The sequence below is a fragment of the Cornus florida genome, unplaced genomic scaffold (genome assembly GCF_030987335.1).
Source record: "Cornus florida cultivar Cherokee Brave unplaced genomic scaffold, ASM3098733v1 CherokeeBrave_3.0.0_Hap2_Chr08, whole genome shotgun sequence".
In the NCBI taxonomy this organism is placed as follows: Eukaryota; Viridiplantae; Streptophyta; class Magnoliopsida; order Cornales; family Cornaceae; genus Cornus; species Cornus florida.
The window spans coordinates 2,525,398-2,542,945 of NW_026775578.1; the positions used below are offsets into that span (position 1 = coordinate 2,525,398).

Genomic DNA, 17,548 nt, shown 5'->3' on the forward strand with positions numbered 1-17,548 from the left:
GGTTCATGACTTAGTGTATGTTCACTTAATGGAAGGGAGATCAGTTGGTAGATTGTTAAGCAGATTTCAACTGCTGACTCAAACCTGTAGGTGGAATATATTGCAGCCTTAAAGGCGGCAAAGGAAGCCTATTAGTTTGATCTCACTGATTTAGAGGTTGTGGAGTATACTAGCCTGCCTATTGAGCTATGTTGTGACAATAGTGCAGAAGTAATCCAAACCGATGACCCAAGGTTCCATAGAGGAACAAGATACATTGAGAGGAAGTATTATGTTCTACATGATATTGTCCGGCAAGAAAATGCACTTGTAGTTAGAACATTGCATTGGAACACAACTTTGTTGATCCATTATCAAAGGTGTCATTGATCAATAATTTTGATCATCATCTGGATAACATTGGAGTTAGGTGCAATTTGAATTGGCTATGACGACAAGTGGGAGCTGTTGGGATTTATATGCCCTGGCATAGCAAATTCCTATCTGGATTATAGTGACATATGTTCCTGACATATCTGAAATATTTATGATTTATATAATTAGTGAATTCAATGTATTATGTTTCGATTCACTATGAAATTGATAGTGTCCATGTCATTACAAGAAATATTTATATATATGTATGTGATGGCAATCAATGCATGATATATAAATAGTAATTATAAATTGTTCACAGTTGGTAATTATGGATGGACTCATAATTAATTAAGACTTGAACTGGATCCGCGTTAGGTTGAGATATATTGCGAGAGCCGTCGTATGCAATTACTCCCTATCACCGTCATGGCATTTGACTCTTAAGCATGAGAAAAGTATAGACTCTTTTATTAATTAATAATTACTTTGATTTGTTCGGCGGATTATTCGGGATCCTTAGACCGACACTTTGGGTAGTTATGTAATTAACAGTTAGAGGGTTATATTTTCAATATTTGCATCATTGCTACTTGTATTTATTTTGTATTGATTATGGTTGATCACAAAGTAAATTCGAAGACCTTCGTGTGTTTTTAGACAAAATGATTTATTATATATTTATTTATTTAAATTATTATTTTTGTCAAACAAATGTTTTATTGTGATCGAGTCAGAAATAATCAGAGGTACCAAAATAAATATATTAATTAAGTAGTCGGATTGATGGCTTTATTTATCCGATAACTAATTATGCATAGAGGGGTCAAAGTGCAATATTGACTTAGAGGTTATTTATTATTTAATTGGAGTTCAATTAATTTCTTTTAGTGGAGTAGAAATTAATTTATGAATTAATTGAATTGGGTCCATGGACCGAGCCAATTATTAATTCATTGTAGCCAATAAAATAATAGGCCCAATGGATTCTCACTCATAGCCCAACTTGATATTGGAATCATATTAGATTTGAGACATATGAATTAGAGATGGAGAAGGATTTGTTGTTTCCTTTTCTTTATTTTTATGTTGCCTATAAATATACATGGTCTATGTATATTTTAGGGTGTGATTTTTAATGAGAAGGAAAAAGGAAATTATTTTCTCTCTCTAGAAAATTAAGGTTTATATATTCTCATCTAATGGAGGCTCCCACAAGCCTAGTTTTTCAAGGTCATTCATGGAGGCTTATGAGTGATTTCTAAAGGCAAAACAATTACCAAGAAGATGGAGATCCAAGAAGAAGGCATATTGCTAAGGGATCTACAATAAGTGAGAACATTCACTTTAGAGGAAAGTTTTAAAGGTTTACTCAGACCTTTGATATAAGTATTCAATCTGTTAATTGAATGATACATCATATTTTTATTTTTGCGTAAAACTTGTCTTTATGTGATGAATCAAGATTTATGAATCAAAATCCCTCAAAAAGTTTTTAAAACTTACACGTTTCTCAACAACTTCACCATTAGTTTACTAACTCATTCATTCATTCAAATTCGAAGAGACTAACATACATACCAAAAGGAAAGAACAATACTAGGATTTAAACAAAAAAGATCGTTTTACATGGAGTGACTCAAAAACCACAGTCGCACTTAACAACCGAGCTTCTACCATTGCAACAAGCCATTGATGCTCATATAAACAAGTTATGTCAATGAAGACTATGTCTTTGGTCGGCTATTTGTTTCTGCAGCCTACAATGTAGGTTGAGTTTTATCTAATCATCTAATGCAACCTAGTTTCATAGAATTGTTATCATGCAAATTTTGCTTTCATGGAACATAGTATTTGTTTTAAAAAAGGAAAAAGAACTGAAGCCAACATAAATGAAAATGCTAAGATATGTTAAAAGATGGGTGAACATTGGTAATTAGAGTGGTTAGAAGATACAGAGTGAAAATGAAAAATTAAAGATTAGGTGTGAACTAATAAGTCATATAAAACTGTAGCTTTTCACAAAATCTAAATTATATACGGTAGGAGTTGAATGAGAGGTGACCCTTTTAAAAGAATTATGAAATTTAAATTATACTACCCATCAATCAAATACAACAAAGTAATTTAAATAATTTGGACATAATTTACGGATGGACTGGTGAAAAAAAAAAAATAATGCTAGTGAAAATGATTAAACCTTACCTTAAAGAGTGATAACAAATATTTTCTATTTATTTTTCCCTTTATACCACATATAATAGAAAAAAAAAATAAAAGGAGAAAATTAGGGTAGCAAAACTCATATTCACTATTATTTTGGAATGGAAGGAGTATAATATGTATATATATATATATATATATATATATATATATAGTAAATAAGAGAAGACCGTGGCGGTAATTGTCAAATATATCAAAAACCCAAGAAAAATGAGGAGAAAAGAACTGCGAGGAGAAACTTCTCTCTTTTTCGTCTCTGTGTTCGAAAGACCGACTCTCAGACCCATAAACCCTAACCGCATTGAATCGATTCTCAAACCGTGTCCGATCTTCCATCGATGGCTTCTTGACGGGGTAAGCGCCAACCTTTCATTTTTCTCTCTCTTTTCCTTCAATTTTCAATTGTTTGGTTGATGAGAAAATTCCGAAACAAGAAAATACATAATATTTTTTTCGGAAACTGTAAAGAAATACTGTAATATTTTAGTTCTATAATATACAATTTAGTGGCGAATTCTGAGAAAGCAAACATCGATTGTCAGAAGGATTTTTACAAGATTTTGATTTCTTTCTCTTCGTACATTTTCTCGCAAACGAATGTAATGCTAGTTCTTTTTTGATTATACTGAATAATGTGATGGTTCGGGAAAGATCATTAGAGAACTGAGGTGATGGATTTAATTTGGTCGAGCTTGTTGTCTCTTTGAATCAGAAGGAATAGTATGGATCTGAACGATATTGTGATCGTTATGAATCTTATTTATGTTGATCTGTATGATGTTGCAGGAACTTCTGTCGTGATTGTTGTGCGGAGAAGTGATTGGATCATATGAAGTGGTTACTACGTGTACTGAGCGTTGATTCAAATGTCCTGTTCTTGCATTTTGTTGTTTGTGAAGAAGTTTTTGGCAGATTGACCGAGGTTAGTGACACAACTGATTGAACATGAGATTTATCATGACGTCTTTTTCAATCTGTGTGACTTCTATACCTGCAATAAAATCTTTGATTAATGGCTAACTGCCAGCTTGCTAGAAAGGTTGCGATGCTGAGGATATTTAAAAAAAAGAATGTAAATTTTTTAGAATTTCTGTTGCATAGTTTTAAGTTACAGATCAATTTTTTAAAGATATAGGATTAAAAAAAATTTGAAACTCCATTGAAGAATTTAGAAAACTCGATTGAGTCAATTATTTTGATTATTTTTTCTTTTTTTCACTAACCACTATGTAAAACCTAGGATTCTTAATTTTCTTTAACTTTTATTCCTCTCTTATCTCTCAGCAACTGGGCAAAGGTAAGTGAAAATCTTTGTTTAATTTGGAATTGCTGGGATTCTTGGGCAGGTGAATAGGAAGAAACTGAACTATTTGACTGGGATTATTGTCATTGTGCTCTCTTGGACCTGCAAATTTACTGGAGGAAAAGGGCTATTATGGCGGAAGGAGAGGATCGTATTGAACTTAAGTTCCGAATCTATGATGGAACAGATATAGGTCATAGCAACTATGAATCATCTACTACTGTTGCCAGTATTAAGCAAAGGCTTGTTGCTGAGTGGCCTCAAGGTCACCCGTCTAGTTTCCTTTTCTTTTCATAATTTCATAATATTTTTCCATGTGCCACATGTTACAATAATTTTTGTTTAAACCCTAGTCTTTTGGTATGTGTATTAATCTTAATTCAACTGAGTGGTTTAAACATTACTCATACTATAGATGTTTCTTTTGTTTATTTTTTACCTTGAGGTCCGCACTTCAATTGTCTGCTTCATTTACCTTCTGAATTTCTGAACCATGAAATATATTCTGGTGCTGTTGGTTTTGGGTTTTGTTCCATTGTCATTAAGTTCACATGCTAATGTTATCGCACCAGTGTAACTGTGAGTGATTGACAAACAAAGTCCCTATTGCTGGGCAGGAAATTTTAGATCAACAGACGTTACCTAGAGATATTTCTAGTTTCTGTTTCTCATTTTGACTTTAAACTCATTTTAGGGACATTGCTTGGTATCAAAGGGTTTCTTCATTGAAGGTTAGTCATAAATTTTATTTAAGTAATTATGAAACCTATAATAAATATAAATACAATGGCGGAAGTCAGAATGGCGCAAAGTGGTAATGAGCGATTGGGGTATAATCTTCTTGCTGACCAAAGGAATCAGCATAAAACATAAATGTGAAGCATATTGATTTTATTTCTTTCTAGGGAAAGCAATTGGTTGAATTACATTTTTATAAAGCATACTGATGTTTCTCTAATCATGTTGACATACCATGATAACTTGGCTGTAGATTAGTGTAGATAAATATATGAGTGTTGAGATAGATGTGCCAAAATGTATTGGATTTGAGAATACACGGCAGCCTCAATACATAAATATATTGAAATGCCAAGTGGGTTGGTTGGTATACTCATGTACAAGGATAGTGATTTGTTGACTTTGCAAAAGGATTAAAAAGTGTTGTCTTGAAATAACTCAACCAATCTATAGATGAGCAAACCAAAAATGAAGTATAGATTAATCTGATATGACTGTGAGGGGAACACTAGGTATGGCGCCTATAAATGATAAAATTAGAGATAGTAGGCTTAGGTGGTAATGTGGTATGGCCAAATTCAACGTAGATCTGATGATGCACCAGTTAGAAGATGTAGAGTTATTTGCCTAGAAGCTAAGTGACAAATAGGCTGACCAACTTACATGGGATGAAGTAATAAAGAACGATTCTAAAAAAATAAATTAAAGAGAATACTGGTTTACAATAGAAAAGAATGGAAAATAGAATTCATGTGGCTGACCCCAACCATATGGGATAACTGCAAGGATGATAATGATGATGGTTTTCCAGATCAGTTTATGACCCTGATATTCTTTATTGCGGTGCGTGATTGATGCAAATGAAGAGATGAAACTGTCCACGTAAACAGCACATAAGGACTGCTATTATTCTAATCACGGTCAGAGCCTTGAGAAAAATCGGGAAAAAGTCTTGCAACTGAACAATAGTCAATAGATTGATAACATACTGAAATAAATGGGGAAAAGTTTATACAGCGAATTTGTTAGAGTGTAATAAGGTGTTGGCCTTTTATATTGCCACTCTAGCGTCCGATGAACTTCCCTGAAAGACCTTTAGTGTTCTCACACAACAATATTAATATTCTTAATTCTTTCATGCAACTTTCACTTTCCTTAACTTTTGTTTAGCATTTTTATGTCTTATTTACTGCTTACATAGAGGGGAAATTTATTCTTTAACTCTTCATTGGATAAAAGGGCACTTTCTATGCACCATAAAATTGTCTGCATCATTCTCTCATATCCTTGGAGGGAACTTCTCCCAGCGTTTCAGTGATGATCTTCCCCACATGGAAAGAATACGAATTTGGAACATTGAATTGGGTGGATGCCCAAATGTTGAAGCAAGTCAAATATAAGCATTTTCTTTAATCTTGTTGATGATTTGGGGGTCCAATATTCGTTTACTGAATTTAGAATAAGAGCCAGTTTGAGATCTCTCCTTACTAGTTGAATGACCCTTTCACTTTCTTGGAAACTTTGGCATGTTTTTTTCTATCTAAATTCTCCTTATACTTTGCATTTGGTTGAGATAGTGCTTCTTATTCATCAATGTAACAAGTTTTGTCCAAATTCTAAAATTCTAAATAGTGGTTGGAGTCAGGTTATGCCGTTATGGTGGTCTGGAAGTATAACCGATTTATTGGAGTTTTTAGCCGTTACTGCTATTTCAAAAGAGCATCTTAAATGGATAAGAGGTAGGTGCAAATGAAGCTAACTTTAGAATATTGATGTTTTAGGGGGAGGGGCATGGTTGTTAAGGTTAATTGGGTTTATGTGTTCACGTTAAGTTAGCGGTTTGAAAGGGCCGAAGCCAGGAATACTGGTTGTTTTACTCTCGGAGATTGTGATTTTCTCCCATTTATCTTGTTTATACTTTATATATATGTTTCCTTCCCCCCTCCCCCCGGAAATTGTATACTTTATAAATGTTGTTGGATAATATGAATCATTTTATTTATTATTAACCCAGATATTTAGTCTCACATACATCTTGAAAAGACGTGGCTTTTGATGGTCTGTCTTGTCAAACCAAACCAAAATGGAAAAAATGATGAAAGAAAAAGGAGAGAAAAGAGGGGAAAAAAAATGGAAAAAGTTATGTTCCCTGCTTGATCTGGACTTGTGCACATTCATATGCATACATAGAAATCTTTACATATCTCTGCATAGACACCGTTTGTGCATCTGTCTGAACTCAACCATATGCATGTGCTCTATTGGTTTCTTCTAGACAATATAGTGCTATACCTTTAGTCGACTTATATTGAAGATTTCTAATTACAGATAAATCAGTCATACCTAAGTCTGTAAGCGATGTGAAACTTATTCATGCTGGACAAGTTTTGGAAAATAGCAAAACACTCGCCGAGTCCAGAGTTCATTTTGGTGACCTTCCTGGTGGGGTTATTACCATGCATGTGGTGGTGCAGCCTCCTGCAGCTAAAAAGAAGACGGGTTAGTTTCTCTTCATTTTACGTTGTGATCTAGCAATTTCTTTTGTAGTTCATGCAATATGCTTGGACTTTATAAATTTGTCTAGAATAGGGGCCACTGAATGGTGCAATTAGTTAGAGCAGCCACTTTATGCAAATAATGCCAAAGGTTACATTGTATTCGGTCTACCCTCCCAGTACCAACATTTGCAGGACAAATAATGGATAAAGGCCTTATACTTTTTTTATTTTTGCAATGGATACGTTGTCTCCTGTCTTTTGTAATCCATTCATCCATTAATTCTTGGATCTTTTTTTTTTCTTTTTATTTTTTGGTACTGCTGAGGAATAATACCCTTCCTTTTCTTTCAAAGTACTCTTAAATTTATATTTGAGAATAAGGCGATTGATGATATTAACTATCCCAAACATATACTTGATTACATTGTTCCTCTGATATATTTATATATATATATATAAATATATTCGAACTTTTGAGATGCCCTACATAACCTTGATTGAACTGCTGCAAGAATGGTATACTGATACTTACTAGAGGAAAAAAAATGGTCTACTGAGAGTTTGTTTCTGAATGTCTCCAAGATTTGCTTGGAACATACAAGATCCTTGTAGCCAAGTCTTGTGCTTTTTCGTATTTCATTCACATATTGTTATTTTTAGGGAACCAAGTTTTTGGAATTGCACTTAGTTCTGAAACCACTTGTTTATCATTCACATATTGGTTTATTTATATCCATATATATTGGCTTCTCATCCAATGATAAAAGTTTCTGCACCACCCACCCCCGCCCCGCCCCCCCCCCCCAAAAAAAAAGAAAAAAAAGAAAAACACCCTATACCCCCTTGGATAAAACTGTGGCTGTGTAGCCCCCATTTGCTTAGATGAGGTGGCACGCACTATGTTGGAGAAGATCAAATAACTACAAGATGAACACATGGGAATAATACTTACTAATAATTTTTTTTATATATATATATATATATATATATATATATATAAGGATTGAACGAAATGGAATAATAAAATTTTAACCTTTATGTCAATCAGTTTTAGCACTTGAAACAGCAATTGTAACACCAAAGAAGAGTTCCCAAGTCTCTTTCTATTTATTTATTATTATTTTGATTTTGCACAACCGACCTGAATAAATGCCTTTAAATCTTAGGAAGTGATGGTCAAGTTTTTATTTTAACACTAGCATCTTTGTAAGCCTCCATAGTGGTGAGAAGAGGTTCTAGCTTCTCCAAGTACCAAGTTAATTTGTATTCGTTGATCTAGGAGCTTGGTTAACTGTAACAATGAGTTATAGGTGCTTGCTTGTCATGCTGTCATGATACTTGTGTTTTATGTCTCTTAAAGTTTGTTTGCAGAGTTACTCTGTTGGGATATAACGTTCTGCCTTTCTTGACCTCTTTCCCCCTTTTTGGGCATGCAGATAAGAACCAAGAAGAGAAGGTGAAGCAGAATTCGTGCTTGTGCTCCATCCTTTAATCTGGGAAGCATGCTCTGTAGCTATTTTGCACAGGATCACCGATTTACAATTTTTACCTACCTCATGATGTTAGTGTAATGTAATAGCGTCTATGATTAAGCGGGTTGCCTTCATTTCATGTAATTGCTTCTATTGTTCATGTTATAATCATTTTTCCCCTAGTGAAATTAGAATATCTAGAATGAACTGTGCCCTTCCTTTTTACTGTGTTAGATTTCTGTGTGGTTGTATGCGTGTGTGTGTGTGTGTGTGATAGAGAGAGAGAGAGAGAGAGAGAGTTGTTCATGTTGTAATCATTTTACCACAAGTGAAACTAGAATATATACAATGGTCTATACCCTTCCTTTTTACTGTGTTATGGTTATCTGTGTGAGTGAGAGATTTCTTATATTGTTCATGTCGTAATCATTTTTCCATGAGTGAAATTAATATGTCTGCAATGAACTGTACCCTCCTTTTTAGTTTGTTAGGGTTGTGTGTGGGAGTTTGTGGACCTTCAAATTTCAATAAATGACGATAGAATTTGGTAGCTTGGATTTGATTACAAGTTGTTGGGCAAGTATTGTTGTCACGGAGCTCAGGTATATTTTGGGTTGACTTGAATTTGAGTTTGATTGTCAAAGCTTTAATTAAGGTAGGCTTGTGCTAGATTTCTGACAAGAGTAAGACGAAGAATTACAAACTGTCCTGCACTGCTAAAGCAAGGATTTCTCTAGGAATATGGACTAGAGCAGTGTCCTCACGAATATGCCAACGCTAAAGTTTGGCAATAGCATGGGCGATTTTATTGCCATTTCTATGAACATGGCTAAGATGGGAAAAAGAAGTTGCCTCATCGCCACTTGAATATCAACGGAAATTAGATGAATTTCAGTCGGCCATGAGCAATTCCCATCACAGCCTGTACAATGATTAATGAATCACACTCAAACCAAACCTGACCAAAAAAAGATGATAACGCCCAAAGGACTGCCTTGTGAAGACGGATGGCTTCAGCCATGGTTGCATTAGCAGCGGGGAAAATACTAAAAACCACTACTTGCACAATATTGCCCATTGAATCACGAAAGACAGCGCCACCACCCCCTATCTGAGATGAAAAAAGAAAAGACGCATCCACATTACATTTAATCACACCATCTCTTGGAGGCACCTAGCGTGAAGGAGAGGAAAATAGAAACAGAAAAGACCCAGAATCAAACACCCCCGGCCGCTGGGTAAAGGGATGGAAAGACAAGGCATCCTTATACTCCCAAAAATGAGAACAAACCATAGCAACAACCTGGTGAGAATCCCAGTGCGCTCCATCAAAAACAAACTTATTGCTAACTTTCCAAATGCCCCAGCAACAGTATGCCGCCAACACATCTGATCCCCCTTCCTGAGACGCCCACATACAAACCAAAGTCATCCATCAATTAGCAAAGGATGATGGAGAATCAAACACAAAATCAAAACGAAGCGGTGAAACTTTTCAAATCTGAATTAATTGAGGATAAAGAAAAAGCATATGTTCGATGGATTCCTCCTCCATACCACACCTGGGACAAACCACCTCCGCATCTAAACCATGAGCAATAAGAAGCTTACGGACTGGGAAAGCTCGCTGACAACACTTCCACAGGAAATGCTGAATTTTTGGTTGAATTTTACATTTCCAAATACTATCCCAAAACAACTTATTTTGGGAAGATGAAATGCATTCCGCAGAAGCTTTGCCACTACCAAGTCGCAACAGACGATTGGCTAAACGATAGGCAGACTTCACTGAAAACTCACCATTTGATTCTAAATCCCAAACCAACTTGTCTTCTGTGGAGAATAGACTGAAACAACAATGAAGGATAGCGTGGACAGTAGATGGTTGGAACAAAGAAACAAGCAGATTCATATTCCATCCACGTTCATGAAGATCCATTAACTCCGTTACAAAAGTGGGGCAAACCACCTGGGAAGGTTGTGGAAACTTACCAGAGATACCAGGGACCCACCGATCATTCCAAATATGCACAGACCTGCTATTCCCCATAACCCATTGAGAACCCGAATCAATAATATGCCGAATAGACCACATACTTCGTTAGGCCCAAGAAGGATTGGAGCCCAACTGCGCGTCTAGAAAGGAGCAATGGCGAAAATACTTAGCTTTAAAAATTTAAAACGCCAGCCCCTGACGATGAACCATAAAATTCCACCCATGTTTCGCTAACAAAGCCTCATTATAAGTCTCAAAATTACGAAATCCTAAACCTTATTTTGCTTTAGAATCACATAATAAATTCCAGTTTACCCAATTAATATTAGGAGCCTCCCCCGCCTTTCCCTACAAAAATCAACGAACATACTTCAGAATGGAATTACTAAGTATACGGGGTAACCTGAAACATGACATCACATATGTCGGTAAAGCATTCAACACTGCTTTTATTAAAATTTCCTTATGAGTTGGGGACAATAAGAGGGATTTACAAGTCGCTAAACGATTAGCAACTCGTTCTGAAATGTAAGAAAAAAACATCCCATTTGGACCGTCCAATAATCGCCGGCATACCCAAATATTTAGCCCGTAACATTTCCTCTTAAATTCCCAATAACTAACATAAGGTATTTCGGATCGCAATGCTAGTGTTTTGGAGAAAAAAATAGCAGATTTAGAAAAATTTATCTCTTGGCCAGAAGCCCACTCATACTTCTTGAGAAGGTTTTTAATAAAGGAAATTTCGAAAATAGAGGCCTAACAGAATACAATCGAATCATCCGCAAAAAATAAATGGGAAATAGTTGCGCATGAGAACAAATACGAATACCAGAGAAAACTCTATGCTGAAGAGCAACTTGTAAAGAGAAAGATAGAACTTCTGTGCACATAATAAACAAGTATGGAGATAAAGGATCCCCTTGGCGAATGCCACGCGTAAGTTTAAACAAATCCACAGGGCAACCATTAATCACCATTGAATAGGATACAGTAGAAATACAAGCATGTATAATTTTAATCCAATGACAGGCTACCACACTGGCGAGTTATGGGTGCACAATCCCACATCACCTGGTTACAGGAAAGGTGAAGTGTTTATATGAAAGTTTGTCATCTCCAATTGGTATGAGGCCTTTTGGGATAAAGCTCAAGAGCAAAATCGTGCAGGCTGAGGCCCAAAGCGGACAATATCATACCATGTGGTGGAGTGGGTCGTTACAATAATCATCCAAATTTTCCTTCACTTGTTGTAATTGCATTTCAACTTGCACAATACTCTACCTCGAATTATGATTGGAAGTCCGAACCTAACTGTGGAATTATGATTGGAAGTCCGAACCTAACTGTGGAGGGAAAAATCTTCCTCTAATAAAAGTCATCCACGTGGCTATATTTGAAGCTTTATTTTTACGGGTTGAGATGGCCCAATACTGTTCAGGACCGAATAAAGATACCCACGGCCCAAAGTTGCCAAAGTTGAATCTCCAGCCCATTAATATTGATATTCAGATTAATACATATCCGGCCCAAGTCCATTGCATTCAACCCAACTTCATTTAAAGAACAAGACCAATCGGAAATGATTCAGCAAAGAAGGCAAGTTCTCTGCCAGGGAAGTCTGGCATGAAAAGAAGTACAAAAAGGAAAGAACTCTATTTGTAAAGTAGGTTGTATATGGAAAGAACTGGAGGACAAACAAAGAGAATCCTATCATAATTCTACCATTTTTTAGTGTATAAATAGAGGCTTAGACCTCCAATAATAATATAGAGCACTATACGCTATTTCTAATTCTAAATATTATAACTGCTTGTTTTTGAACGAGTTGTATTTTTTCTTTTTATTTATTTTAATAGAGATAAATTTTGCACCTACACTAACGAAGCAAAACTTTTTTACAAGTTTTAATTTTTGCAACCCAGAGATACAAACAGTACCCATATACGGGTATCACCACACTTGGGATCAGACACCCACCGAGCATCAAAATGGAATTGATTTGGCTTCTTATGAAAAACTGGCTCAATATCAAGAAGTAAGCACAATGATCCGACCCCCGCTACAGTGAGATGCCGGAGTCTAGCATGAAGGAACAGCCAGCTCCAAGCTTTACTAGCCAATGCTCTATCTAGTCACTCCTGAATATTAGCCAAGCCACGACGATGGTTACACCATGTGTATGGATACCCATCAAATCCCAAATCCAAAAGCCCATAATCTATCATTAACTGTCGAAAATTCTTGAGCCAAGAAGGTTTAGGAGTTCCACCTCGTTCTTCAGTAGGCCTACCGACGGTAGCTTTGTCCTCCTGCCTCCTCAAGTTGTACAAGTATCATCTCACCTCCTGCCTCCTCAAGGCGTGCAAGTACCAGCCCATTCCATCTAAAAGATCCATGTCGTCGTCGTCGTCGTCATCATGTCTAAAAAGATCCATGGTACATGAATCATGTAGAATGATCATCAATCCATGATTCCCTTTCATTTGAATTGGGTAAAATGAACCACTCACTAAGAAACTCGACAGACTGATAGGCTGGAAACAAGACATATTATATTTTTCATAACCCAAATCCTCCAACATCCATAACTCTAATTCCATATTAGTGGCCGGGTTTGAGAAGTAAATCGATCCCTTCATCTCTAAAAAGTTCCAATTTATCAGTTGGTGATAAGAATCTAATTTTTTGATGAATTTTTTTTAAAGTACTGAACCTATTATGGCTTCTAATGTGGTGAAACATAAACGTTAGAGAGGTAAGGGAGATTGAAGAATAAATTGAAATTACTAATGGACCTAGCAGTATCAAACTCTTACTTTCGAAAGGGAGATAAGTGGTTCAAGTCTCAGAAGAGACAAGTATGTGTAAATACCAACTAAAAACAAAGGAATAAATTGAAATAGTGCCGCGCCAATATCAACTCCCCTTTTTAAGTTGCTATGAAAATTATCCAGATTTTGTTATAAAATCTCAACCATGATTAAAAACCACACTATAATTTTTTTCTTTCATACATTAAGAGTAATTGCATATTTTAGTTAGCGCTCTTTAAATTGACGGAGGGAGAGATGAGAGATGAGAAATGAGAGATCTGATGCAATAGGAAAATCTTAATTTATGATAGTATCACAGGTGGGTTTGGGTTGGAGACTTGGAGTTGGTAGGTGGCGACAAAGTGGAGGATTTCGATTAGTATCTGTTGAAGTAGACACGGGAAATTTTTGTTTTACAGGCAATTCTAAATGGCAATTACTGAACTCCATTGAATATGCCTGATAACAGTGCTTTCTCATAATCTTTCGCTTTATTCCTTAATAATTTTAAAATAAAATTATATATATTATTATTAGGAACTGGATTCCCCTGTGCATTCAATTCCTTATAATCAGGGATGGATCTAGAACATTTGGTGAGGGGGAAGAATGATTTATTTAATAATTTCAAGATGCAATATCAATATTCTATTGGTATATGGTAAAAAAAAGGGAAAAAAATAGCAAGGTATGTTAGTTTAAAAATCCCTAATCACCTAATTGGCAAAGCTGAATCGGCTTACCAATTTGGAATAATTTTGTTTTGCATAAAAATCCCTAATCACCTAATTGGCAAAGCTGAATGGCTTACCAATTTGGAATAATTTTGTTTTGCATTACTTGGAAGTAGAATAAATTTTTTTTTTTTTTTTTTCTTTCGGAAAGATGAGGCAATAGTGTTTATAAATGTTTAACAAAAATAGTATATATAAATGTCGAAAAAGTTACAGGGAAAAAAAGGGAAGAACTGAAGCCCAACGAAGGGCAATAGAGACTTCAAAAACAAACCCAAACAGAGGGCAATCAAATACAGTAAAAACAAGAGCCCAACCAACCCAAGAACAACAAGAGCCCATCTAGCCCAACCAAGCCAAAAAATGGGTCTCTGTATCCGGCCGAGCATTGGGGAATGTTGGAGAGTTGAGAGGGCATAACTGTCAATTTACTAGATACATGTTTTTTGTCGGCAAGTAAACTAAAAAAGGCCGCCCCAGGTACACTACTCTCTTTATCTATCGATTTTAGGTTTCCATAGTTTCAAAAGAAAGAAGCTAAAAATATGGAAGAAATTCCCATTGGTTATAAGCTTCATCCAATCGACAGGGAGTTGATACAGTATCTTGTGTGCAAGGCAAAGGAAGAAGCCCTGCCATGCGAAGATGTTGTGAAGGACTGTGACGTTTACGGCAAAGAGCCCTCAAAACTTTTCAAAGGTTCAGAAGAGAAAGTTCTTTATTTTTTCACCAAATTGAAGAAGAAGCATAGAAACGGCTCGAGGATCGATCGTGTGACGGCGACTATAGGTACATGGAAGGTGCAAGACAAGGCTAAACCCATAAAAGATGTCGATGGTACTACTGGTACCAGCGAAGAAGATGATCAAGAAACAGCGGCAGTGACAGGAAGGAAGAGAATTTTCACATATAGAATGAGATCGGATAATATATATCTCTTATATATTATAATATTGTTCTTGCTTTTACCATGTATAACTAGATATAACTAAGAAAATAATATACCACTCCTGAATCGAGATGTATTCTAATTGATTGGGGGTTGATCCATCATCCACTCGTCCTCCCCGCCGTCCACTAGATCGCTTGGATTGAGCTCTGCAAGTGAGCTCATTGATCATCACCGGACTATGTTGATACCAAATGGCAAACATGGACCTATCTCTGTTTCTTCGGCTATCTGATTCATTGACTATTTGATTCTATTTGATGCTCTATTGGGCTTGTTGGGCCTTAGGTGTCCATTGTGCACGGGCTTCCATTTTTTGGCCTCTGGCCTGTTTGGCTAGTCATAGCCCTCCTCTTTGACATTTTTCTATCTATAATATACTTGCTTGAAACTCCCAAAAAAAAAATTATATACATATATATAGTTTCCTCTTTAATTTGCCTAACTCAAAAAACAATAAAATTTTCATATACGCACGCTACATATATAGTTGTTGATTTTATAGTATTACTAGCTGTGTTCCTAACTTTCCAAATTTTATTTTATTTTTCATCTTTTTACAATTCAACAGTCTCTAAATAGTGATTTGATATGATAGTCTGGCCAAAATTATGTAATTTGCCGAATTAAAAGGCAAAAGAGGGAAGAAATTAAGGTGATGCAAGCAGAGGAGTGCAAAGTGACAGTAACTCCGGCACCTGAAGACTGCAATACGATGGAACCCAAATTACCAACGGTACTAATGCAAGTTGAAGATTGCAATACGATCACAGATGCAATGGAACCCATATTACTAACGTCACTACGTACTAATGCAAGCTGAAGACTGTAGCAACCTCATCACATAAGCAATCAAATTTGAAAGGAACAACAGTACTAACGCAACCAGAAGAAGATTGCACAGATTGGTTGAACGATTTTGCTACACAACTCCTCCAGAATGAAGAACATTTAGGAGACAGTGAAATACTGATGTTGCCCAACATTTTTTATGCAGATATATAGTTGGTCCCTCTTAGCTTGATTTAGATTGTCTACAATCAACTACTGTGCCCCTGCTTTTAACTGTGTTTGGGTTATGTGTGTAACTTTGTGCACCTTCTAAATTTTGTAAATATATGAAGATAAATTGATTGTCAACCTTTAAGTAAAATTTATCTAATATATACATGTGTGTGTGTGAGAGAGAGATGGGCTTTCACAAGGCTGATAGAGCCTTCTTCTCCCTTAATTCTTAAAGAAGATGCTACTACTACTAGCCGTTGTCTTTTGACAGTTATTTGATTCAAAATGGTTGTTTGTCTCCAAACCAGTCTCTAGCAGTGAGCAATTAGAAGGGAGGAGAGCTAATATATAGGTAATCACCAAATTTAAACAATTAATGTTAATTTTGAGAATTAATCAAATTTAAAATATCTGCCCGCCGACCAAGTTTTTAATTTTTATTTTTATTTTTAATTCGCTAGGTCTTTAACAGATTAAAAAAGCAATCAAATTGTTCCACCAAAGTTATATGGAGGCCAATATGATTTTTGTTGAAGTTAAGTTGTTTATTCATGGAAGTAATGAAATATATATATATATGGACATTTTTTCTGTGACTTTTATTTTGATTGAGTTATATCTTCTAAATACTAAAGTGGCTCCCGACAAACCGGTTACAATAAGATCTACAGAAACGCTTATGGGTTCGAGGAAATGATCCCCTTTAACCCTAAATTTTGGGTAGCTGCATGTTGTCAGAAAGGCTATTTCAATAGCGGCTGACGCCTATAGGAACTTTTCGGGATAAGAATGCAGAACCCAAAAAAAAGAAAAAATATACGGGAGAAGTCCAAAATGGAGAAGCAAGCCAAAGGCATAATACAAAGCCAGGAAGGCTGCCCAACAGAAATCGGAAGCAAGAACACCTACCTGCTGCAAGTGACCTCAGTCCTCAGTAAAATGAAGATCCCGGAGCAGCCTTGAAGGAAAAGTTGCTGCAGGTCCTCATGGCATCCCATTTCTTTAATTGACTTCATAAAGAAAAGAGTGTACTATTTTTTAAATTATGTTTTTATTTTGAAAGTAAAAAAAAAAAACATAGAACTCTAAAAGGTTAGATTGGTGCGTTCAAATTTGTTACCAATCTAAAGCAACACTGCCCAACAAAATCTGTTATAAAAGATGTTGGGCAGCATCACCACTTCACTCTCTTCTGCTACTTGATTCTGCCGGAGTTGTTCAGCAAAATCTTTTAACCAATCAATACGGTCTTCTGATTGAATCACTTCCGATCCTTCTTTTGATATTACATTTAGTTCTGGTTCAATTGATATCACCTTTTGTTCAGCTTCCACTGATATCACCTTTTGTTCAGCTTCCATTGATATCACCTTTTGCTCCGGTTCCATTGCTATCACCTTTTTCTCCGGTTCCATTGATATCACCTTTTGCTCCGGTTCCATTGATATCACCTTCCCTTT

General features: G+C 35.8%; 2 protein-coding genes across 2 annotated transcripts; both read left to right on the top strand.

Moving 5' to 3' along the window:
* Positions 1 to 2,763: 2,763 nt before the first annotated feature.
* Positions 2,764 to 8,959, top strand: LOC132268874 (membrane-anchored ubiquitin-fold protein 3-like). The gene is made up of 5 exons (XM_059769767.1): positions 2,764 to 2,931; positions 3,364 to 3,499; positions 3,924 to 4,145; positions 6,947 to 7,117; positions 8,553 to 8,959. The coding sequence occupies exons 3-5, from the start codon at positions 4,013 to 4,015 to the stop codon at positions 8,606 to 8,608; spliced, it is 360 nt and encodes a 119-aa protein (XP_059625750.1). The 5' UTR covers positions 2,764 to 2,931; positions 3,364 to 3,499; positions 3,924 to 4,012; the 3' UTR covers positions 8,609 to 8,959.
* A 5,720-nt stretch (positions 8,960 to 14,679) lies between these two features.
* On the top strand, positions 14,680 to 15,906 carry LOC132268538 (NAC domain-containing protein 26-like). The gene is made up of 2 exons (XM_059769369.1): positions 14,680 to 15,015; positions 15,682 to 15,906. Exons 1-2 carry the CDS (start codon positions 14,680 to 14,682, stop codon positions 15,904 to 15,906), a joined length of 561 nt encoding a protein of 186 aa, XP_059625352.1.
* The last annotated feature ends 1,642 nt before the right edge of the window (positions 15,907 to 17,548 follow it).